Source organism: Marmota monax, unplaced genomic scaffold (genome assembly GCF_021218885.2).
Source record: "Marmota monax isolate L192 unplaced genomic scaffold, Marmota_monax_Labrador192_F-V1.1 WCK01_AAM20220418_F8-fsc00185, whole genome shotgun sequence".
Classification (NCBI taxonomy): Eukaryota; Metazoa; Chordata; class Mammalia; order Rodentia; family Sciuridae; genus Marmota; species Marmota monax.
In genome coordinates this window covers 3,165,632-3,186,234 of record NW_026693278.1, presented here as the reverse complement: position 1 = coordinate 3,186,234, position 20,603 = coordinate 3,165,632, and the positions used below count along the sequence as shown (strand labels likewise).

Genomic DNA, 20,603 nt, shown 5'->3' with positions numbered 1-20,603 from the left:
GCGCTCGACTGGCATGCGTGCGGCCCGGGTTCGATCCTCAGCACCACATACAAACAAAGATGTTGTGTCCGCCAAAAAACAAAAACAAAAAAATAAATAGTAAAAATTATCTCTCAAAAAAAAAAAAAAAAAAAAAAAAAAAGGAGGAAAAAGATAGGTAGAGGCCTCCTTTAAAAAAAAAAAAAAAAAGAAATTTCCTCTTCTACGGGCTGAGATTGTGGCTCAGCTTGCCTCGCATGTGTGAGGCACTGGGTTTGATCCTCAGCACCACATAAATAAACATAATAAAAATATCGTGTCCAACTAAAATATAAAAATATAATTTTTTTGTATATACACACACAAATTTCCTCTTCTAGCCAGGCACAGTGGTACACACCTGTTAATTCCAGCTACTCAGGAGACTGAGGCAGGAAGAATACAAGTTTGAGGTCCCATCTCAAAATAAAAAATATAAAGGGGTGGGAATGTAGCTCAGTGGCAGAGGTCAAGGGCATGCTTACAATGTCCCACCCTAGGCTCAATCCCCAGCACCAAACCAGAGGGAAGAAAAATCTCTTCTTTATAAGGAGATTAAAATCAGGTCCAATTCTACTTTTTCCACCTTTTCAATATACTAATGCCATTTATTAAAGCACCAAAAACATCTACTTGGAAAGAAAATGAAAAAGGCAAAAAAGAGGCATTGGTTTCCTTTCTGCTTCTCTCCTATAGTTTAAAGGAGTGCTCCTCCCAGCAACCCAACTATCTCGAGTCTCTCAATTCCACTTTCTCCCCCAGAAGCAATACTTACTTGGCCTGTAAAAAGAGTTCCTTGTTAAAAGGCTTATGTCCCCACTTGTTCCTTTTTCCCCAGCTGCCATGTCCACTGCCTTCAAAGTGACCTGTCTGGCCACGAGGTTCAAAAGTGAAATTCAACAAGTGATTCAGGTTGATCTTCTTAGGACCAGAGAACTGGGCAGGGCTAAACTCTGCCCGTTGAGCCTCTGCTACCTAGGGAGAATTAAAGTGTTTAGGATCAGGACAAAACCAATTTATAGTAGAAACCAAAACAAACCCTCCTTTGACACAGCTTAAAATATTAAAAAAAAAAAAAAAAAAAAAGACAAATATTATCTTCCTAGGAGGAGATAATGCAAAACCCTATTCCAGACCTAGATGAGAGTGAAGTGGGTCGGGGAGAGCCTTTAACATTCCCATTACTTATTTAGTCTGTGCTTCAGTTTGGAATTGTTGAAGACTGAAATTATTTAGTCGGCGCTGCTAAATGGCAAATCAACCATTAAATGACAAAGCCCAGCACAAACTCCTCCTAGCTATCTTAAAGCTGAAAGATCTGTTTACTGGATTAATCTTCCCATAGTCCTATAGGACTCGTAAACCTCCATTCTTCTGTTTTTGTTGTTTTGTGGTGTTGGGATCAAATCCAGCACCTTCACCATGCTAGGCAAGTGCTCTACTTCTGAACTAAAACCTGAAGTCCACACCTTCATTCTTATTAGCTATTTGTTTTGAGGTTTTTTTTCTGACACAGCAAGTCTGTTGAGTCACCCTCTGGAGGCAGTCCAAAGGCCACTGTAATTGCCATAGGTTTCTGGATCCTGCAAGAGACTTCCTAAGACCCCATTGCTATTCCTGGTTAATTAAAACTGACAGAATTAGAACACCTAGACAGACTACCCTTGTGTCCAGAAATAAACCCAATCCGCAGATTCAGAAACAGTTTACAAAGTGGCAAAAAACCATATATAATAGTGCTGCATACAAAGATGAAAGAAATGTCAGGACACATTTCAGTCTTCAACAATTCCAAACTGAAGTGATAAAGGTAAGTGCTAAGACAGCTAAGTACATTTCTCACCCCCGCTTTCCTATTGAATATTATAAAACACTCTGCCATATTAATATCAGTATACTATCACTTTATGTGGCTGTATATCATTACATAATATGGGCATGCCATATTTAAATGCCTTATTTATGACAGTGTAATTTTCCCACTATTACAAATTGTTTCAATAATCACATTTGTGGATAGATTTTTGTACACAAATATGAAGGCACCTGCAATTTATTTATGCATGCATGCATGCATGCAAGGGATCAAATCCAGGGCCTCACACATGCTAGGCAAGTGCTTTACTACTGAGTTATACCCCTAAACTCCAATTATTTCTTTTCAACATACAGTAATAATTATTGGGCCAAAGGAAATACAAATGCAAGCCTTTTGCTGCTTAGTCAAATTACTGTGCACATCCATGGTGAAGATTCTAAAGAGTACAAAAAGGAAAACTGTACATTCTATTCCAAAGGCAATAAATATGCCGAGACATTTTATGTATACAGAATCATAGTACATGACCTTTTAAAATAAGTATAACAAAAATAAATAAAATAAACATAAGCCATGGCATACCAGACTTTCTTTTTTACCTTAACAACCTATCTTGGAGCTTGCCCCACCCTGTTTATGTAAATCACCACAGGAAGCACCAGGCTTCCCAGATATCCCTTATCTCTTGTGTCCAGGACTCTGTCTACATGGCTCTGATCTCCCCTAATTAGTCTTCCATCCCCAATGCCCCAAACTTAGATCTGAGAGCTTGTGCTCAGTCAGCAAAACCTTACCCATTCTCCATCTTCTGTCTTCAACTATTGTCCTCATTGGTTCACTTTCTACGGTACCATCCATTTCAATTCCCAATCATTTGCCCAAGATGCTGACCTATCAAGTTCTCTTCCAATGAGCCTGCCTCACCCCATTTGAGGCACCCACTCCTAGACAGGTATACCTTCTAGAGCTGTTATCAAATACAGGAGCCACTACCTAGATATGCCACATATTAAGTTTATTTAAGTATACTTGGTTAAATATGTCAAAATTAATTTAACTTGGCCGGGAGCAATGGCGCACGCCTGCAATCCCAGCAGCTCAGGAGGCTAAGTCTGGAGGATTTTGAGTTTAAAGCCAGCCTCAGCAACGATGAGGCTCTAAGTAACTCAGTGAGATCCAGTCTCTAAATAAAATACAAAGACTATGGACGTGGCAGTGCCCAAGTGCCCCGAGTTCAATCCCTGGTACCAATAATAATAATAATAATAATTAATTTCACTTGCTTTTTAAATTTTAATTGTTTTGGAAACAAGGTCTTGCTATATTGCCCAGGTTGGCCTGGAACTCCTGGACTCAAGCAATCCTCCTGCCTCAGCCTCCCAAAGTATATAAGACTATAGTTACAACTGCCTAAGCTTGTTTCTTGTTTTTCATTTTTAATGTGGCAACTAGAATTTTAGATACACGATTTGCTTTTCCACTACGGAGCACTACTTTATAGAGTAGATCGTGCTTGTTAATGATCATATCATTAATTTTGAGCACCCTACTGTCCAGCCAGAAATTCATTCTGTTCAAGGGTTAGTCCTTATTGTAATTCTTTACCCTTAGGTCTCCAAACCAAGGATCCAATCTCCTAAACTGCCTTGCTTTATTTGGCTTAGATCCTGTAGTTCATTGCCCTCTCTCTCATCTGCTGTATTCACCTTCACCTCCATAGCAGCCCAAAGGCAGCAAAACATAGCTAAAAATCACACAACTGGTCTCACCAAAGAAGCCCTTTACACAGCCTAAGATTCATACTGCAATCCTACTATTCTTCCATAGTCCTTTTAGTCTCCTATTCTCCCAGACAACTCCTTCATGCCTCAGGCTCTCCAACCTCCTCTTTCAGCTAACTTTATATATTTCACTAACAAAATGAGCATGATATTCAGATAGAACTCCAATATTCTGCTAACAAGTCTTTCTCTTATTACTATGGATAAGCTGACAAAACTCCTAAACCAATTCTTTCACTCTACACTAGATCACAAGAACTCACTGTTCAGCATTCTCCCCTTTTCCCCTCTTATCATTTTTTCCCTCTCATCATAATCATTAGGTTAGACAAGATCTAACCTTCCAAATCTTAACATTCCTGTCAACATCATATTCTCAAGCTACTATCTCACCTTTTTACTTCTCAGAGCAAAGCCACTAGAAACTATCGTCTAAACTTGCCATTTCTTCTTCCCGTCCTACTTTTCTTTTGGTACCGGGAATTGAAGCCAGGTGTACTTAACTACTGTCACATCCTCTCAGTCCTTTTTTTTTTTTTTTTTTTTTTAATTTTGAGACAAAGTCTAAGTTGCTGAGACTGGGTTTGAACTTGCAATCCTCCTGCTTCAGCATCCCGAGATTCTGGGATTATGGGTACGCACCACCACATCCAGCCCATCTCTTTTTTTTTTAAACTTTTTTTTTTTAGTTGGAGATGGACACAATACCTTTATTTATTTTTATGTGGTGCTGAGGATAACCAACGCCTCACACATTCTAGGCAAGCACTCTACCACTGAGTTACAACACATCCCCATCTCTTTTGAATCCATTTGAGGCACCCACTCAACACATCCCCATCTCTTTTGATCAGTTTTGGGGTTGTTTTTTTTTTGTTTTTTTTTTAAACTGGGCATTGAACCCAGGGGTGCTTTCCCACAGAGCTAGCCCTTTTTGAGACAGGGTCTCACAAGATGCTAAAGCTGACCTCAAAGTTACAATTCTGCTCCTGCCTCAACCTCCCAAATTGCTGGGATTACAGGCATGACACCACCACTTTCAGCAACCTATTGCTGTTTTACAATTTAACTCCTTAATGATACAGCTCATTTAGTTTCATAGTTCTAAAAAACAACTATATGCTACCAGCTCTTCAACCTGGGTCTCCTCTTTAAATTTCAAATTCATAATTAACTGTCTACTTCTATTAGATGTCTAATAGGTATTCCAATGAAAATATAACATTTCCAAAATAAAGTTCTTGATTTCAATCTTTGTACCTCCTCCCTGCAAAAATCTGTACTCCTCTTGAAACCTTCCCTACTATAGCAAATGGTACCTGAATTGACCTCATGCCAAAAACATTACTCAGCCTTTTCTCTTAGTCCCCATATCTAGCAAATAAAATACTGTTGACTTTAAGAGTATCTTCACCAGGCTGGGGGTGTGGCTCAGTAGGAGTGGGCTTGCCTAGCATGAATGAAATCCTGGGTTCAATACCCAGCATCAGCAAAAACAAACAAACAACAATAAAAACATCAACTCAGAAGGATCAAAAGTTCAAGGCCAGCTTAGGCAACTTACTGAGACTATCTTAAAATAAAAAGCATGCCAGGTGCAGTGGTGCACATCTATAATCCTAGCTGCTCAGGAGACTGAAGCAGGAAGATCACAAATTCACAGCCAGCTTCAGCAACTTAGCAAGACCCTGTCTCTAAATAAAATATAAAAAAGGGCTGGGCATGTGGTTCAGTGCCTCTGGGTTCAATCCCTGAGGCAAAACCAAAAATTAATTATTGTCTCTCCAAACTAGAATATAAGCTCCCAAAGGACAAAAAAACCAATTTTTTGTTTAATGCTGTATCCCCAACTCCTAAATGGTATTTGGTGCAAGTAGGCAAGGAATAAATTCCCAGTGACTGAGTGAACAACTATTTTATTCTGTAATGGTTACAGAGTATGGACCATTCAAGCAGAAAAATTAATCAGTCTTGCTGACAGGCATTCAGGTTAATATACAAGTAAGGTCCCAAATTATGCCATAATTTCTCACATTCCATAATTATGAAACCTTCTTCCTCAGAAAATTTTAATAACCTTCAGAAGAAAAAAGAGGCAAAGCTCCAGACCTAGTTAAATCTAAACTACCCAAGATTGCTTTGGTTACCCATTCTTCTACCTCTTGCTCCCCTCAACTACAGGAAAAACAAAAAAACTCATGCTCATATTCTAGGAATGACAATCTCAAAGTCCATACCTCATCTCGTCTTCCACCATTAAAAGAAGAGCTAAAGAGTTTGCTGCTGCCGCCGCCCCTTTGAGGAGGCATCTTATTAAAAGTTTTGCTTTTCTGTGAATTGGAGCGACGGGACTGGTTGCTAAAATTTTCATTTTTGGGGTAGGAAGGTTCACGCTTGCGATTATAACGCTTGGATCCACTTGAATTCTTTCCATCTGAAAAGAAGAAACACAAAGGAATTAGTTAAGAAGTTACATATTTAAATAAGTGAAATATTTTTCTCCACCTCCCAGAAAAATTGTGTTTAAATAAAGAGAAAATGGACTTTTCCACAACTTCCAAAAAATATGCGTTTAGCCAGCCATTGGTGCTTTGAGGAAGACAACCCTTATGCGGGATTTTTGTTCTGATGACAGCCTAAGGAGTCCCTCCCTCAGGACAAATAGAGTACAGATCAAACTATGGAGATTACCAGTTCATAATGTCTCTTGTACAAGCCTAGGCATGTATCTTGTAAAAGTCCATTCAGATAAAGAGGAAAGGAAACAGCCATTCTATATTAAGAAAAAGTACTTTATTTGGCAGCAGGACAGAAGACATTATTCTATACTGCAAGGGCTGACCTAGGCTTAAGCAGATATAGTCAAGAGGCATAGAAGCAAAACAACATCTATGTTTTAGAAGCCAAACTGAGAAGCTAATAAATTGACAGAACAAAAGTTGAGCTCTAAAAGAATACTAGACGAGTCTGATTTATATCCAAGTTATATCCTTTTTAAAAATGTTTCTTATGCCAGGCATAGTGGTTCACACCTGTAATCCCAGCTACTCAGGAGGACCATGAGTTCCAGGCGAGTCTGGACAACTTAGCATGACCCCGTCTCAAAATAAAATTTAAACTAAGGGCTGGGGATACAGCTCAGTGGTAAAGTACTTGCTTGGCTTTGAGGGAAACTCCAGGATAAATCCCAACTATTGCAAAAAAAAATAAATTAAAAAAAAAAATGGCTGGGCACATAGCTGAATGGTAGAGTGCTTGCCTTGCCTGTGTGGGGCCTAGGTCCAATCCCTAGGGCAAGGGAAAAAAAGTCTCTTGTTTTTTTCCTTCAATTACATAAGAATATTAAATTTTGAAATTATCCAAGAATAAAGTTGCCAGTATCCACAAAACACTGACTTATTAATAGTTTTAATTTCCTTTCAATATACTTGCCACATGTTCTATGTAAAACGGCAAGCATACAAGATACACTGTCTTTTACTTGTTACTCTGAACATTTTCACCCATTCCTAGACTTCAAAAGCATAATTAACGACTGCACTACTGTCTGCCATACATTTATATTAGGTAGCATCTAAAATTTTATATCTGCCAGCACAATATATTAGGTAGCATCTAAAATTTTGCTGCTTTATAGACTATGTCAAATTCTCAGAATGAAATTAGCTGATAAAATATGATCATTAAAAGTCTTTTACACATCTTCAAGTTGCTTTCTAAAACTGTTATACCAATTTATGTTCTAACAGCACTATAAAAGAGAATGCTAGTTCACTTTACTCTTGCGAATACTCTAACTTAAAGGTCAAAATGCCTTAATTTTAAACCTGAATTTCTCATAACTAGCAATAGGGAGGATTGCGGGGATTAAACTCAGGGACACTCAACCACTGAGCCACATCCCCAGTCCTATTTTGTATCTTATTTAGAGACAAGGTCTCAGAGTTGCTTAGCACCTTGCCATTACTGAGACTGGCTTTGACGCCACAATCCTCCTGTGGGTTCGCACAATCCCAGCCACTGGGATTACAGGCTGTAATCTGCTGACCATGTGTATTTTGTGTAAAGAGTCTTTTTATATTCATTGCTCCATTTTTTCCACTAGAGAACTGCATGGGTTTTTTTTTTTTTGCCCCAAATTAAAGAACCTTCATGAGCATACTTCATACATGCTAAGTTTACCAACTTAAAAAAAATAATAATAAAACCAAACCTATCTGAGAACCATATATAACTTAAAGTAGAAAAAGGTTGAAGAAGGTTGAAGATGTAGCTCAGTGGTACATTACATGCCTATGTGCACAAGGCCCACAGTAACACCAAAAACAAAGTTTTTCCTAAATCACCCTATTATTATACTATTGCAATATGGAAATATGAACCAGTCTACATAATAATGACTAAAAGCAAAAATTTAGAGTGGAAAGTGAGGGTGGCTTTTTCAAAGAGCAGGCCTGAACTCCTGGGCTCATACTATACTCACCCTTTAACTTTTTGAGTAGCCGAGACTATAGAATAGGCATGCACTGAGCCTAACTGAAATTGGAGGACTTTTCATTTAAAAAAAAAAAAAAAAAAGATCCATCAGTTTTATGCTCAGAATTAAGGGTTTGATAGTGATAATTTATAAAATTAAGAAATTCCAGCATGAACTTCAGAAACTACAAAGATTCCTACCCTCCCAAATATAGTTTCATCTTGCTTATATTAAAAGTATATAAATTAAGAGATTCATGTAAACCAAGGAAATACACCACACTGTTAATGACAGTTAATTTGGGGGAAATGGAGCCATTCACTTTCATCCTATTACAGTGGTTTTCAATCCTGTCATTCACAGGAATCATTCAGATGAACTTTTTAAGGGATTCCTGTGCTCAGGCCTCACCTCTAAGATTATGACTTAACTACATAGAACTGCTGTTCTGAAGATTTATCTGAGTAATTTTTAAAACTAATATTTATAAGAAATTTTTCCCAGATAAGTAAATTCACTAGCTTACTTTACAGCAGACTAAATAAATTCAAATAAAAGGAAATATGAGTTCAATCAACTAATGGGATAAATGAGAGATAAGCCATCCTGTCCAAACCTAACCAACTACAACCTGGAAACTGAACCAATAACAACATGAAATGGCAGCAATGTAAACGGAATATACCATTACAGAAACACAGCCAGGGTAGGCTCAATCCACTAATGACCATAAAACAGGGAGAGTGACCAGAGTTTTAACCTAAAGAACTAAACTTTTCCCTACTCCTCGGTTGGCAACAATTAGCAAACACAGCACCAGTGGTAGCAATTAGAAAGTAAAGCTAAACTGGGCAGGTGATACATATCTGTAATCCCAGCAACTCAGGAGGCTGAAGCAGGAGGATCTCAATCTCAATCTCAAATTCCAGGCAAGTTTGGACAATTTAGCATGACCCCGTCTCAAAAAAATTTAAAAAAAAAAAGACTGGGGAGGTAGTTCAGTGGTAAAGCACCTCTGGCTTCTCATCCCAGTACACCGCCCCCCGCCCTACAACACACACACACACACACACACACACACACACACACACGAGCAAAAAGTAAAGCTTCGGGTCTCATTGACATTTTGCCTTATCCTCAACCAACGAAGTTAGTTTCATGAAAAAATTTCAAATATGAACTGGGAGTATAGCTTGGTGAGAGCACTTGCCTAGGATACATAAAGTCAATATCTCAAGCACTGTTAAAAAAAAATTTCCCATATAAATGAATTCAGGGTATACAGAACTCCAGGCTAACTCTTCCCCCGCCCCCAGTTGTGTATGAACTGCATGTCTTTATTTTGTTTTTATGTTGTGTAAGAATTGAACTCAGTGCCTCACACATGCTAGGCAAGCACTCTGCCTACAGTCCCAGCCCAACTCTTCACCACTGAAAACTAACCTCAGCCATTTTCCTGCTTCATTCTTCTTAACCCCATTTCACATCAACTCATGATAACAAATGAAGTCTTATAAGAGTAGACATACAAAGAAAACAGGGGCTGAGAGCATAAAGCTAAGTAATAATAGCTTGGCACATGCAAGGCCTTTAGTTTAATTCCCCAGCATTGTAGGAAAAAAAAGAAAAAGAAAACATTCCCCAAACGTCATCATTCAAGGCTGTTTCATATGATCCTGCATTTGACTCAACTTATTTTCAAGAGAAGCACTTTTCTAGGCCAGGCACCATGGCGCATACCTGTAATCCCAACACAAAATAGGGCTGGGGATGTGACTCAGTAATTGAATGCCCCCTAGTTCAACCCGAGAGAGAGAGAGAGAGAGAGAGAGAGAGAGAGAGAGAGAGAGAGAGAGAGAGAGAGGAGAGAGAGAGAGAGAGAAAGAGAAGAGAGAGGAGAGAGGAGAGGAGAGAAGAGAAGAGAGAGAGAGGAGAGAGAGAGGAGAGAGAGAGGAGAGAGGAGAGGAGAGAGGAGAGGAGAGAGTAGAGGAGAGAGGAGGGGGGAGGAGGGAAGGGGAGAGGAGGGGGGGAGGAGGGGGGAGGAGGGGGGGGAGGAGGGGGGGAGGGAGGAGGGGGGGAGGGAGGGAGGGGGGAGGGGTAGAAGGAAGCACCTTTCTACAGGCACAGTGGCACACACCTGCAATTCCATAGCCTTGGGAGGCTAAAGCAAAAAGATAACAAGTTTGAGTACATCCTCAGCAATTTAATGAGACCCTCAGTAACCTAGCAAGATTCTGTCTCAAAAAATAAAATAAAATAAAAAGGGCTGAAGATATTATAGCTCAGTAGCAAAGCATCCCTGGATTCACTTCTCATTACTCCCCAAACAAACAATGCACCTTTCTGGGGATGTATCCCAAAAGTAGAGCACTTGCCTAACATGCATGGGTTGGATCTCCAGCACACACACAAAAAAAGGTCAGAGGATCCTCCACCAGAAAGGCACTTCAGTTTCCACAAATTTAGGTGAAGCCAAATTCTACACTGTAAGAGCTTAAGAAAATAAACTAGCATTCAGCAAGAGGACTGTTTTCATTTCTTCATTTATTACCACACTAGCAAGGAAACCATTTCATAACACTTACAGAAATGCTCTCTGGTGGACAGTGAACTGCTTGCTCATTTCTAAATCAGATTATATGACAGATCACGTAAGTATTTGTGATTTTAGTGGCTAAAAATCAACTCCCTCCTTCTACTTACTTGAGGATATCAAGTCAGACCTTTCAAGAGACTGTGGCTCTTATCTCTCAATCCAGGCAGTAAGTAGCTAAAGATTGAAGGAACTGTCCTGCCTGGGACCCAGAGATAAAATTTAGTAGTGCTATTTGAGATATTTTGTAAACAGCTTGCCAGAATATATATACAGAATTCACGCTCTTTTCTCTAATAGAAGCAATGAGATGATCTACTTTAGATTTTGGAAAACAAAGTCAAGTTCTTGGGAAAAAATGTCTATGATGACATTTTTCTTTTGGTCGTTTAAAAAAAGAATTTATTGTTCTTTTTGTTTTATGGTGAAGTTTTAGACCTCAGCATGATGGCTCTCAATCCTTGCTGCACAACAAAGTCTCTCTTCCAGTTTTAAAATTATGCACACCCAGGACCCTAAGGTCCAATCCAGACTTAAAGAATCAGATTGAATTGCCAGGAAAAGGCCCCACAAGTATTTTTAAAAAGTGTCTTCAGGCTGAGCATAGTGGCCTGTATCTTTAATCCCAGCAACTCAGGAGACTGAGGCAGGAGGATTTCAAGTTCAAGTCCAGCCCCAGCAATTTAGTGGGACCCTATCTTAAAAAGCAAAAAGGACTACAGATGTAGGAGATGTAGCTCAGCAGGAAAGCACCCCTGGGTTCAATCCTCAGTAGCAAAAAAAGAAAAAAAGGTCCTCAGGAGATTCTGATGCACAGAGCTAAGAATAACTGCTAAGAATAAATAATGTTAAGACACAATCCAGACAGGACAAGAGTATTAGTTAAATGGCTCAAGTCCAGAACTTTGGCTCTCAGGGTCAACAAAAGACTTAAAAACAATCCAGTGTCTTAGTTTTTCCACACTTCCCAAATGGAAAGTAACAGCAGTCTCTTCCCCCATTAAGGGGCATGAGTTTTCCAGAATTAAAATTATTTGGCATCATCAACATTTCTAGCTCTAGTTCTAACAGGTGGCACAGCCTAGAGGTCAGAATACCAGCCAGGAAGTTTCTGTTGCTGATTCATGCTGTAATCACAAGCAAGTTGCTTACCCATCATCCAGAGCGGTTGACAAGCACCTCCAGAGGGGCAACATATGGCCTTACTACAGAATCAACTGACAACAAATTGAATCCAGCTGTAATTAGTAATTCTGAATGAAAGGAAGAGAGAGGTGGTATCAGGAACGATGCATGTGCCAATAAGTTTGCTTGGTGAGTTTATTATATAAAGTATATTTATAAACGTCTCCTAAGATTCCATAAGAATTTACTTGACAAACCAACTCTAATGCCTCTTAAGCCCTGGTTTTCTCACCTGTACAATGGGACTAATACTTTACCCTCCTTCCTCACTGAATAAGAAAAAACTTCTGTAAGATGTTTACTATAGTGGCTAGCCCACAGTTGCCTTGATTTGAAAGCCTAATAAATAAAAATCATTCTAGACAAGAGTACCCACTAAACTTCCAACTTGTTAAGCCACATAATAAATCAAGGACTCCAGCCAACAGAAAAGTTATAAGAATTTGAGGGTCTAAGTGGTTTTACTGAAGGCTTTAAAATCACGATTTTCAAAGTCAAAACTGCCAGGTCCACTTACACCTCAGAGGTATTCTTCAAAGCAGATTACCTAGTAACCTAGCTTCTGTTACCAGAATGACAGGAAGAGTATCAGGACGGTGCTTCATACCACCAACCTCAAAATAACTGCTTCATAATAACTGACCTTCCCTTAACCTCCATGACAGTGCCATTGGCCCAGGATGGGGCAAGAGTCTAGTTCCTGGCCAGGGTCCACTCTTAGGCTATAAATTGCCTAGCCTCTTTCTACTTTCTCTATGAATTCTCCAACTCACTAAACATCTCTCTCCTCTGAGTTTTATATTCATGGGATATTCACTGTTGAAATGTTATAAGAACAGCATGTTAGCCCTACTGGAATAAAGCTATAGAAGTATACTCAAGAAAAAGAATGTTTTGTAAATATTTGAAGCAATTAGCCAAGGCAAAGAAACTGTGGCATGCAATTCTGGCCGGAAAGATCAAGAAAATCCCAGTACCAAATTTATCCATTTCCTGTGTACAAATGAAGCACAAACAAGCCAACCACAGAAACAAAGGCTCAAGCAAATGCAGCTATGTAGCTAGGAAGCAAATGACCATTTGTGTCTCACATGATTTAAAGTATAGAAACAAAAGTTTTTTCCTCATGAGGTAGGAAAGGGAGACAGAAAACGATTAAATATTTAAGTATGAAAAATCTTTTGTTCTTTACCTTAAAAAAAAAAGGCAAACTATGTCTTTGCATCTCACCCTCCTTTTTTCCTTTAACTCGGTACTCTAAAATTTGAGGCTGTCCTTTCAATAATTCCCACCAGGATCAACTATATCAGGTGTTTAGTCAGCTTTTGAAATACTTCAGAAACCTTTTCATGAAATCATGCAAAACCTGAGTGTACCTTTTCCTTAGCACAACCATCTCTGAGTCATTGTATCAAAGGTTATAAGTATCTGTTGTAACAGCTTTGGCATCAGCTGTATCCCCTCCCCCATCATTTTGCTTTCTGAGACAGGGTCTCCTTATGTTGCCCACTACTGCCCAGGTTGGCCTCCAACTTGCTATCCTCCTGCCTCGGCCTCCCAAGTATCAGAATTACAGGTGCCTGCCACCCTGCCCCACCCGGCTACAATGCTCTTAAGGCAGCATTTGCTACCCTTCAGATCAACTTTAAAAATCAGCCAATATAGACAGTTTGCTAATTTTTAAAAATATTTATTTTTTTAGTTGTAGGAGGACATTAATACCTTTATTTTGATTTATTTTTATTATTTTTTTTATGTGGTGCTGAGGATCGAACCCAGGGCCTCAAGCATGCTAGGTGAGGCTCTACCGCTAAGCCACAACCCCATCCCAGTTTGCAAATCTTTTAATCCCTTCCCATAAACTATATTTCTAAATGCAAGCTATTCCTAAATGCAAGCGGTACATTGTGGTTGGTATAGAAGTGTATATTCAGCCAAAGGAACATTTGCTGACAAGGGCAAACATGGTCAAGCTTTCTAACAAACACTTAAAAACTAATGCCACCTGAGAGCACACTTATATACTTCATGAAATCTAACATCCTTGACACGAATTTTTTCTTCCTCAGAAGTTTCCAATTAAGAAGGTGAACTAGTGGTGCTTGCCTGTAATCACATAGAGAGATTGAGGCAGGATGATGGCTCATTTGAGGACACTCCAGACATTTAGCAAGTCCCTGTCTCAAAAAGTAAAAAAGGTTGGGCATATAGTTCAGTTTTAAAGTGCCCCTGGGTTCAATTCCCACTACCAAAATAAATAAAGGGAACCAAAGTTTTAAGTTCACTTTGTAGTATTTAAACACATTAAAAAAACAGAAATCGGGCTGGGGTTGTCTCAGTGGTAGAGTGCTCCCCTAACACTTGTGAGGCACTGGGTTCGATCCTCAGCACCACATAAAGATTGAAGTATTGGGTCCACCTACAACTTAAAAAACAAAACACACACAGAAATCACTTTAAAAACTCAAGAGTGAACCAGGCATGTGGGGTACACATACAATCCTAGCAACTTGGGAAATCAAGATAGGAGGATCCAAAGTTCCAGGCCAGACTCAGCAGTTTGGCAAGACCCTGTCTCAAAACAGGGCTGGGGATGTATCTCAGAGGTAAAGCGCCCCTGGATTCAATCCCCAGGACAAAAAAATAAAAAGTGAGAATGAACCAAACAATACCTATCCAAATTAACTGTTAGAAATATTAACACTTAGCTGGGCACAGTGGTGCATGCCTGTAATTCCAGCGGCTCAGCAGGCTGAGGCAGGAGGATTGCAAATTCAAAGTCAGCCTCAGCAACTTAGGGAGACCCAGTCTCAAAAAAAAAAAACAAAAAAAAAAACGAAAACAGGCTGGGGATGTGATTCAGTGGTTGACTACCCCTGGGTTCAATACCTGGTACCAAAAAAAAAGAAAAAAAAAAAAAACACTGACAAATTATTTGCTTTGGTCAAGCTATAATAGAATTCACACTGATAGATAATCAGCTCCATTAAACATTCAAAGGGCATAGGAGTAAAATGCCTTAGACACCTCAGTTTTTGTTGTTTTGTCTGGGGTATCACAAGCTTTCACCTACTGCTTACTAAAGAATAAACTTTTTAAACAATAAAATTTATTGCAGCTGACTCATGAATGTTTGTTAGTGGCTTAAAGAAGGGTCCTAGAAAAAAACTGAAAATTCAGATAGTTGGAGATCCAAATCATTATATAATATCATACCTGGAAAACAGTGCAAAAGAAAAGCTATTATCAACTGCCTTGAGAAATACGCAGACCACACTAAACCAATTCCAACACTGGCCAAAATGACTCACTATCCTTAATCTTTGGAGGGATCATGATAAAGATCCACAGTATAAAACCCCCAAATTAGTCTACATACAAGTTCCTGATTGGCCTGAGAGTTTATGCTAATCCCTGAAATATGTAAAGCATTATTTTATTATGGAGACAAGCAGTTTCCACCTGAGTTCCATCAGCAACCTCTACAAGTCCTCAGGCACAGCAGGTAAACAAGTTTGTCATAACCAGCTGGTAAACTCTGAACTCATCAGTAAACCTTAGAGTTTAAGTTAGCCTTCCAGTTTTTTAATCTTAAGTTTTAAGCAACTGGACCTCTACATTTAAGGATTCCAAATGTTTCCCTCTGCCAAATACCCCCCACCACCACCAAAAACACCTTTTTAGTACCATTAATATAATGGAAATACAAAAGAGAAGAAATTAGTACACAGGCTTTGAAATAAGATGGAGAACAGACTCCAGACTCTGCCAACTCCTAACATTCTACCTTTTCAGCTTGTTCCTTCCTTAAATAGGAACAATTCTACCTTGCCAGACAAGTTAATGACTGGAGTAGTGATAACAGATGCAATAGCCTAGACTAGTACTTGGTCCATGGGAGCCCTCAATAAATGCCAGCTATCGTATGGTCACAACTTAAATATGACCAGAAATATCTTCCCTGTTAAAACACAAAAACAGGCATAATGTTTTGGGTGCCTAATAGGTGTCAGGTACTCTTAACTATTAATTATTTAATATTATATTAGTTCCACCTTGAAAGATAAGGAAATTCGGACACTCAAGGCCTGAACCCAAAAATTTTGAATCCAGAGTCTGCACTCTTCACTGCTAACTATATTAAATAAAACTGTATTAACTCTATTAAATAAAACCATTGAAAGATGAGGACCCTATCCGGGGTCGAATTTTTAAATATTAGACTTGAGTTTTAAAAGTCCTTGGGCCCCACCCTCTCGTTTAAATTTGAATACTATCTAATGCTAATTCAACATAAAGGTACAACAAACTTAGTAGTTTTTAGAGCATGGACTGATGAGTCAGTCAAACCAGGTCTCAAGGCCTGCTCACAGCTGAGTGACCTTACCCTTTTCAAAATTCATCTAGAAAATGGGGAAAGGAATAGCATCTACTTTACCAGCTGTTTTAAGTTTGAGCCATGAAGATGGTGGTGAGAAAGGAAATGGAGTAGACAGTGTGGTTTGTCCCTAGGGGACCCAACAAGACAGCAGTCGCCCCCAGCCCGCTCCCGTGGGCCCGATCTTACCGCTCTTGGGTTTAGACTCGCCGGCTGGCCCCGCCGAGGCGGAGCGGGGCGGTTGTTGTCCTTTGCTGCTGCCCGAAGAGGCGGAGGAGCTGTTGGAGCCGCTGTTCTTGTCCATGTCGGAGGCGGTGGCGGCGGCGCTGGGGGAGCTCTGCGGCATCAACGGGGGCCTCGGCGGCGGCGGCGGTCGGAGCGGAGCGGGCGCGGCGGAGACCCAGGCTCATGGCGTTCAGGGCCGGCGGGGGTCGGCGGCGGCAGCGGTTCTCGGCCTTCATGGCGACATTTTTCCTTGTTTCCTTCCTTGGCTTCTCAAATTGGGAGGAGAAGCGGCAGGCGGGGCTATCGAGCCCAGAGACGGCAGTGACCAAGAAGGAGGAGTAGGCCGGGGCTCGGGAGTCCGGGCCGGGCCTGGCGGGGCGGAGGCTTGCAGGGGAAGGGGAAGCGAGGGAGGGTGCGCGAGCCCCGCCGGCCGGCCGGACACGCTCTCCCGCCGCGGGGCAGGAGAGAGAGCTGGCTGTCTTGGTGTCGGGGACGAATGTCTCCGACACAGCGACCGACACTCGCCTCTAGGCCGAGGGCGAGCTGCTCCGGGAATGGCGACGAGTCGCCAAACAGCATCTCGAAGAACCCGGATGGAGTATTTATACTGGAGAAGTAGGAGTGGTGCATTCTGGGAAACGTAGTTTTCACTTACATCCGGGTGCGATGATTATCCCCCACTACCCTCCGCCCATCTAAGAGCATGGGATCCTGGGATTTTTAGTTTCTGCCAAGTCCGGACTTTCTTAGCATTTGTTACTATTATATAGATTGTTAGAGTACTAACAACAATGCAGACAAACATTGAAATACTAATAGGACTCCTTTATGGACTTATTTGATTTATGGTTCTTTTTCTAGTATTAATATCAATAGATATATAGCATTAAGTTCTCTTATGTTATTATAAATACTAGTGTTAATAATAATGACAGTACCTGCCGGGATTGGTGGCCCAAGCCTGTAATCCTAGAGACTCTCGAGGTTGAGGCAGGAGGATTGCAAATTCAAGACCAACCTCAACAATTTAGCGAGGCCCTAAGTAATTTAGCAAGACTCTATCTCAAAATAAAAAAAACTGAAAGGACCCTGCGGGTTCAATCCCACTGTCACAAAAGAAAAGAAAGAAACTTCCTATGTGCCAAGCATCGTGCTGGGCACAAAGAATGCCAAAGATTATAAAGTTAAATAAAACTACAATACAAGAACATGATAAGGGATACAACATAGTTAACTACAAAATGCTGATCAGAGTAGACACAAGAGAGAAGTACTGACAGTTAAGAGGAGTAAAGGACTTCCCATAGGTGATGTCACATGAGCTGAACATAGAAAGATAAGCGCAATTTCATTTATTTATTTTTGGATGCTAGGAATTAAACCAGGGCCTCATGCATGCTAGACAAGTGAGTTACCACTGAGCCACACATGATGTGAATAAGTGGAATTTAACTGTCATTTCAGAATGAATGGGCAGACATGATAACCTGCACCTGTAATCCCAGCTAGTTGGGAGACTGAGACAGAAGGATGTCAAGTTCAAGGCCAGCCTGGGCAATACAACAAGACCCTGTCTCAAAGTCAAAAAAAAAAAAAAAAAAAACTGAGAAAGGGGATGGGGATGTTGCTCATTGGTAGAGTGCTTACGTAGCATATGTAAAGCCCTGGGTTCTAATCCCCAGTACTACAAAATAATGATGATGATGATGATGATGAAGCATCTCTAATTGGGCCTTCTTGGCTCCTTATTAGTCATTGCATGGAATACAAGACATTAATAAGCACATAAATAAATAACTTTCTTGGAATTAACAGTTTAAACTAGGATGAATGAAAATAGCTGTGTGTGTGTGTGTGTGCGTGTGTGTGTGGAGATTAAAATCAGGGACATTCTACCACTCAGCTACATTCCTAGCTCTTTTCATTTTTTTTTTAATATATTTATTTATTTTTAGTTTTCGGTGGACACAACATCTTTGTTTGTATGTGGTGCTGAGGATTGAACCCGGGCCGCACGCATGCCAGGCAAGCGCACTACCGCTTGAGCCACATCCCCAGCCCTCTTTTCATTTTTTGAGACAGGATCTCCCCAGATTCTTCAGGCCAGCCTCAAATTTGCATTCTTCCTGCCTCAGTTTCCAGAGTTGGTAGGATTATAGGTGTGTGCCACTATATCTGGCTGAGTACCATATTTTAAAATTTGTTTTAAATGCCCTCTATCCATTCTTTTCCTGCTTCCCTTTTTATAGTTCCCCTCCACATACACAAATAATGATGAAGTAAGAAAATAGCTAAACACAATTAGTCTGGAAACTTAATTTTATGTCCAGAAGGATCAGCCCCAAATCCTGGGGTCTATTCTTTTATATAACTAGGTGTGGAGATTTTACCAATTCCCTGATAAACCTTTACTTCCTTTAACAAAGACATGAAAATTCTGAGTTCATGGATGAATCATTTCTTCCTTCTATCATTCACAAAAATAAAAGAGAAGGAAATCTGAGTGTAGTAGGTGTCCATCTGTCAGGCTATATTAAACCAGGAAGAGACTTTTCATTTCAAAATAGTTTCTTTGGATCCTTGGCACTTTCTCCTTGTACAATATTTACAGAAAATATACATTTAAATAGGGAATTAAAACAGAAACATACAGAAATTCAAGCAAAACAACAACCTACATTCTCTTTTGTGCAAGATGGTCTACGTTATTCTTTCCATATAAAAATAAAAAGGACTGGAAATATGGGGTTTAAGTAAAACACTCATGACATGCCAATTGAAGCTAAAAATGTGGCGTGGATCAGCAGGAGACAAAATGTGCATAGTGTTTGGTTCTAGCTTTCTAAAATGATACCAGAATTTTCATTCCCTTTAGAACTTCCTAGGTTCACAAAATGGACAGGCCAAAGAAGTCTTTCCTATGTTTATTTCTCAGTGTTTTTCCAGAATGGTGTGCAAGCCAGGCAAGGATGTGCAGGACTGTAATTCCAGCAATTTGAGAGGCTGAGGCAAGAAAGATCACAAAATTCAAGGCCAGCATAGGCAATTCACTGATACCCTGTCTCAAAATAAAATATAAATACGGATGGGGATGTAGCTCCATGGTAGTGTCCCTGAGTTCCATCCCCAGTACCAAAAAAAAAAAAAAAAAAAATCTGTAAAGTGTAAAGTCTGTTAATCTCTTCCATCATAATCACCAGAGAAGTTTATTCAAATAAAGATCCCATGCCTGTCCAGTATGCCCAAGGCCCTGGATTCCACACACACATACACTCACACTCCAGGGATACATACCAGATTTACTGATTTAAAAATTTCTGGTAGTTGGGGTTCAAGAATCTGTATTTTAAAATTAAATGAGCCAGAGGCTGGGGATGTGGCTCAAGAGGTAGCGAGCTCGCCTGGCATGCGTGCAGCCCGGGTTCCATCCTCGGCACCACATACAAAGATGTTGTGTCCGCCGAAAACTAAAAAATAAATATTAAAATTCTCTCTCTCTCTCTCTCTCTCTCTCTCTCTCTCTCTCTCTCTCTCTCTCTCTCTCCTCTCTCCCTCTCTCTTAAAAAAAAAAAAAATTAAATGAGCCAGGCAGGCCTGTAATCCCAAAGACTCAGGAGGCAGAAGGATCGCAAGTTCAAAGCCAATCTCCTCAGCAATTTAACAAAACCCTAGGCAACTTAGTGAGACCCTGCCTCCAAGTTAAATATAAAAAAGCCTGGGTCTGTGAGCTCAGCGGTTGAATGCCCCTGGTTTCAATCCCTGGTACCAATAAATGAAGCTCAAACGAGGTGATTCTTAGACTGAAGTTTTCAAGAACTGACCTGGTGACCTTAGTCTTTTAACTACACCTTGCCTCAGTTTCCCCCTTTTGCACCAGAAAAAAAGAATTACTAGTTATCTTGCAATTTTTGGTCCTAATATATCTGTTGTCAGAATTAAGACACGTCTGCTGAGAGGTGATTGGGTGCTCACCCTGAGGTCTCCTCATACCTGGCGAATTCTAAATTCAATCTGGGAAAAGAGATAGGAAGGGCTTTCGAATGGATGTTCAAAGAGAAAGTAGCTTCTGGGTCCCAGAGATCAGTCCGTGCCTCTTTAACATCTGGTTCCAGGCGCGTTCCAATACA

The 20,603-nt window shown here is 40.1% G+C and overlaps 1 protein-coding gene across 2 annotated transcripts in view; it reads right to left on the bottom strand.

Annotated features, from left to right (window-relative positions):
* Positions 1 to 17,063, bottom strand: part of Rnf10 (ring finger protein 10) — a 35,960-nt gene extending 18,897 nt beyond the window's left edge. The window contains exons 1-3 of one of the 2 annotated variants that reach the window (XM_046456433.2): positions 16,441 to 17,063; positions 5,856 to 6,052; positions 794 to 993 (exon numbers count right to left, since the gene is read on the bottom strand). In XM_046456433.2, coding sequence (XP_046312389.1) covers positions 794 to 993; positions 5,856 to 6,052; positions 16,441 to 16,597 — 554 coding nt within the window. In that variant the 5' untranslated portion in view covers positions 16,598 to 17,063. Of the gene's footprint in view, positions 1 to 793; positions 994 to 5,855; positions 6,053 to 11,840; positions 11,941 to 16,440 lie in introns of those variants that run through there. The other variant, XM_046456434.2, reaches the window with a different exon arrangement.
* Positions 17,064 to 20,603: the final 3,540 nt, after the last annotated feature.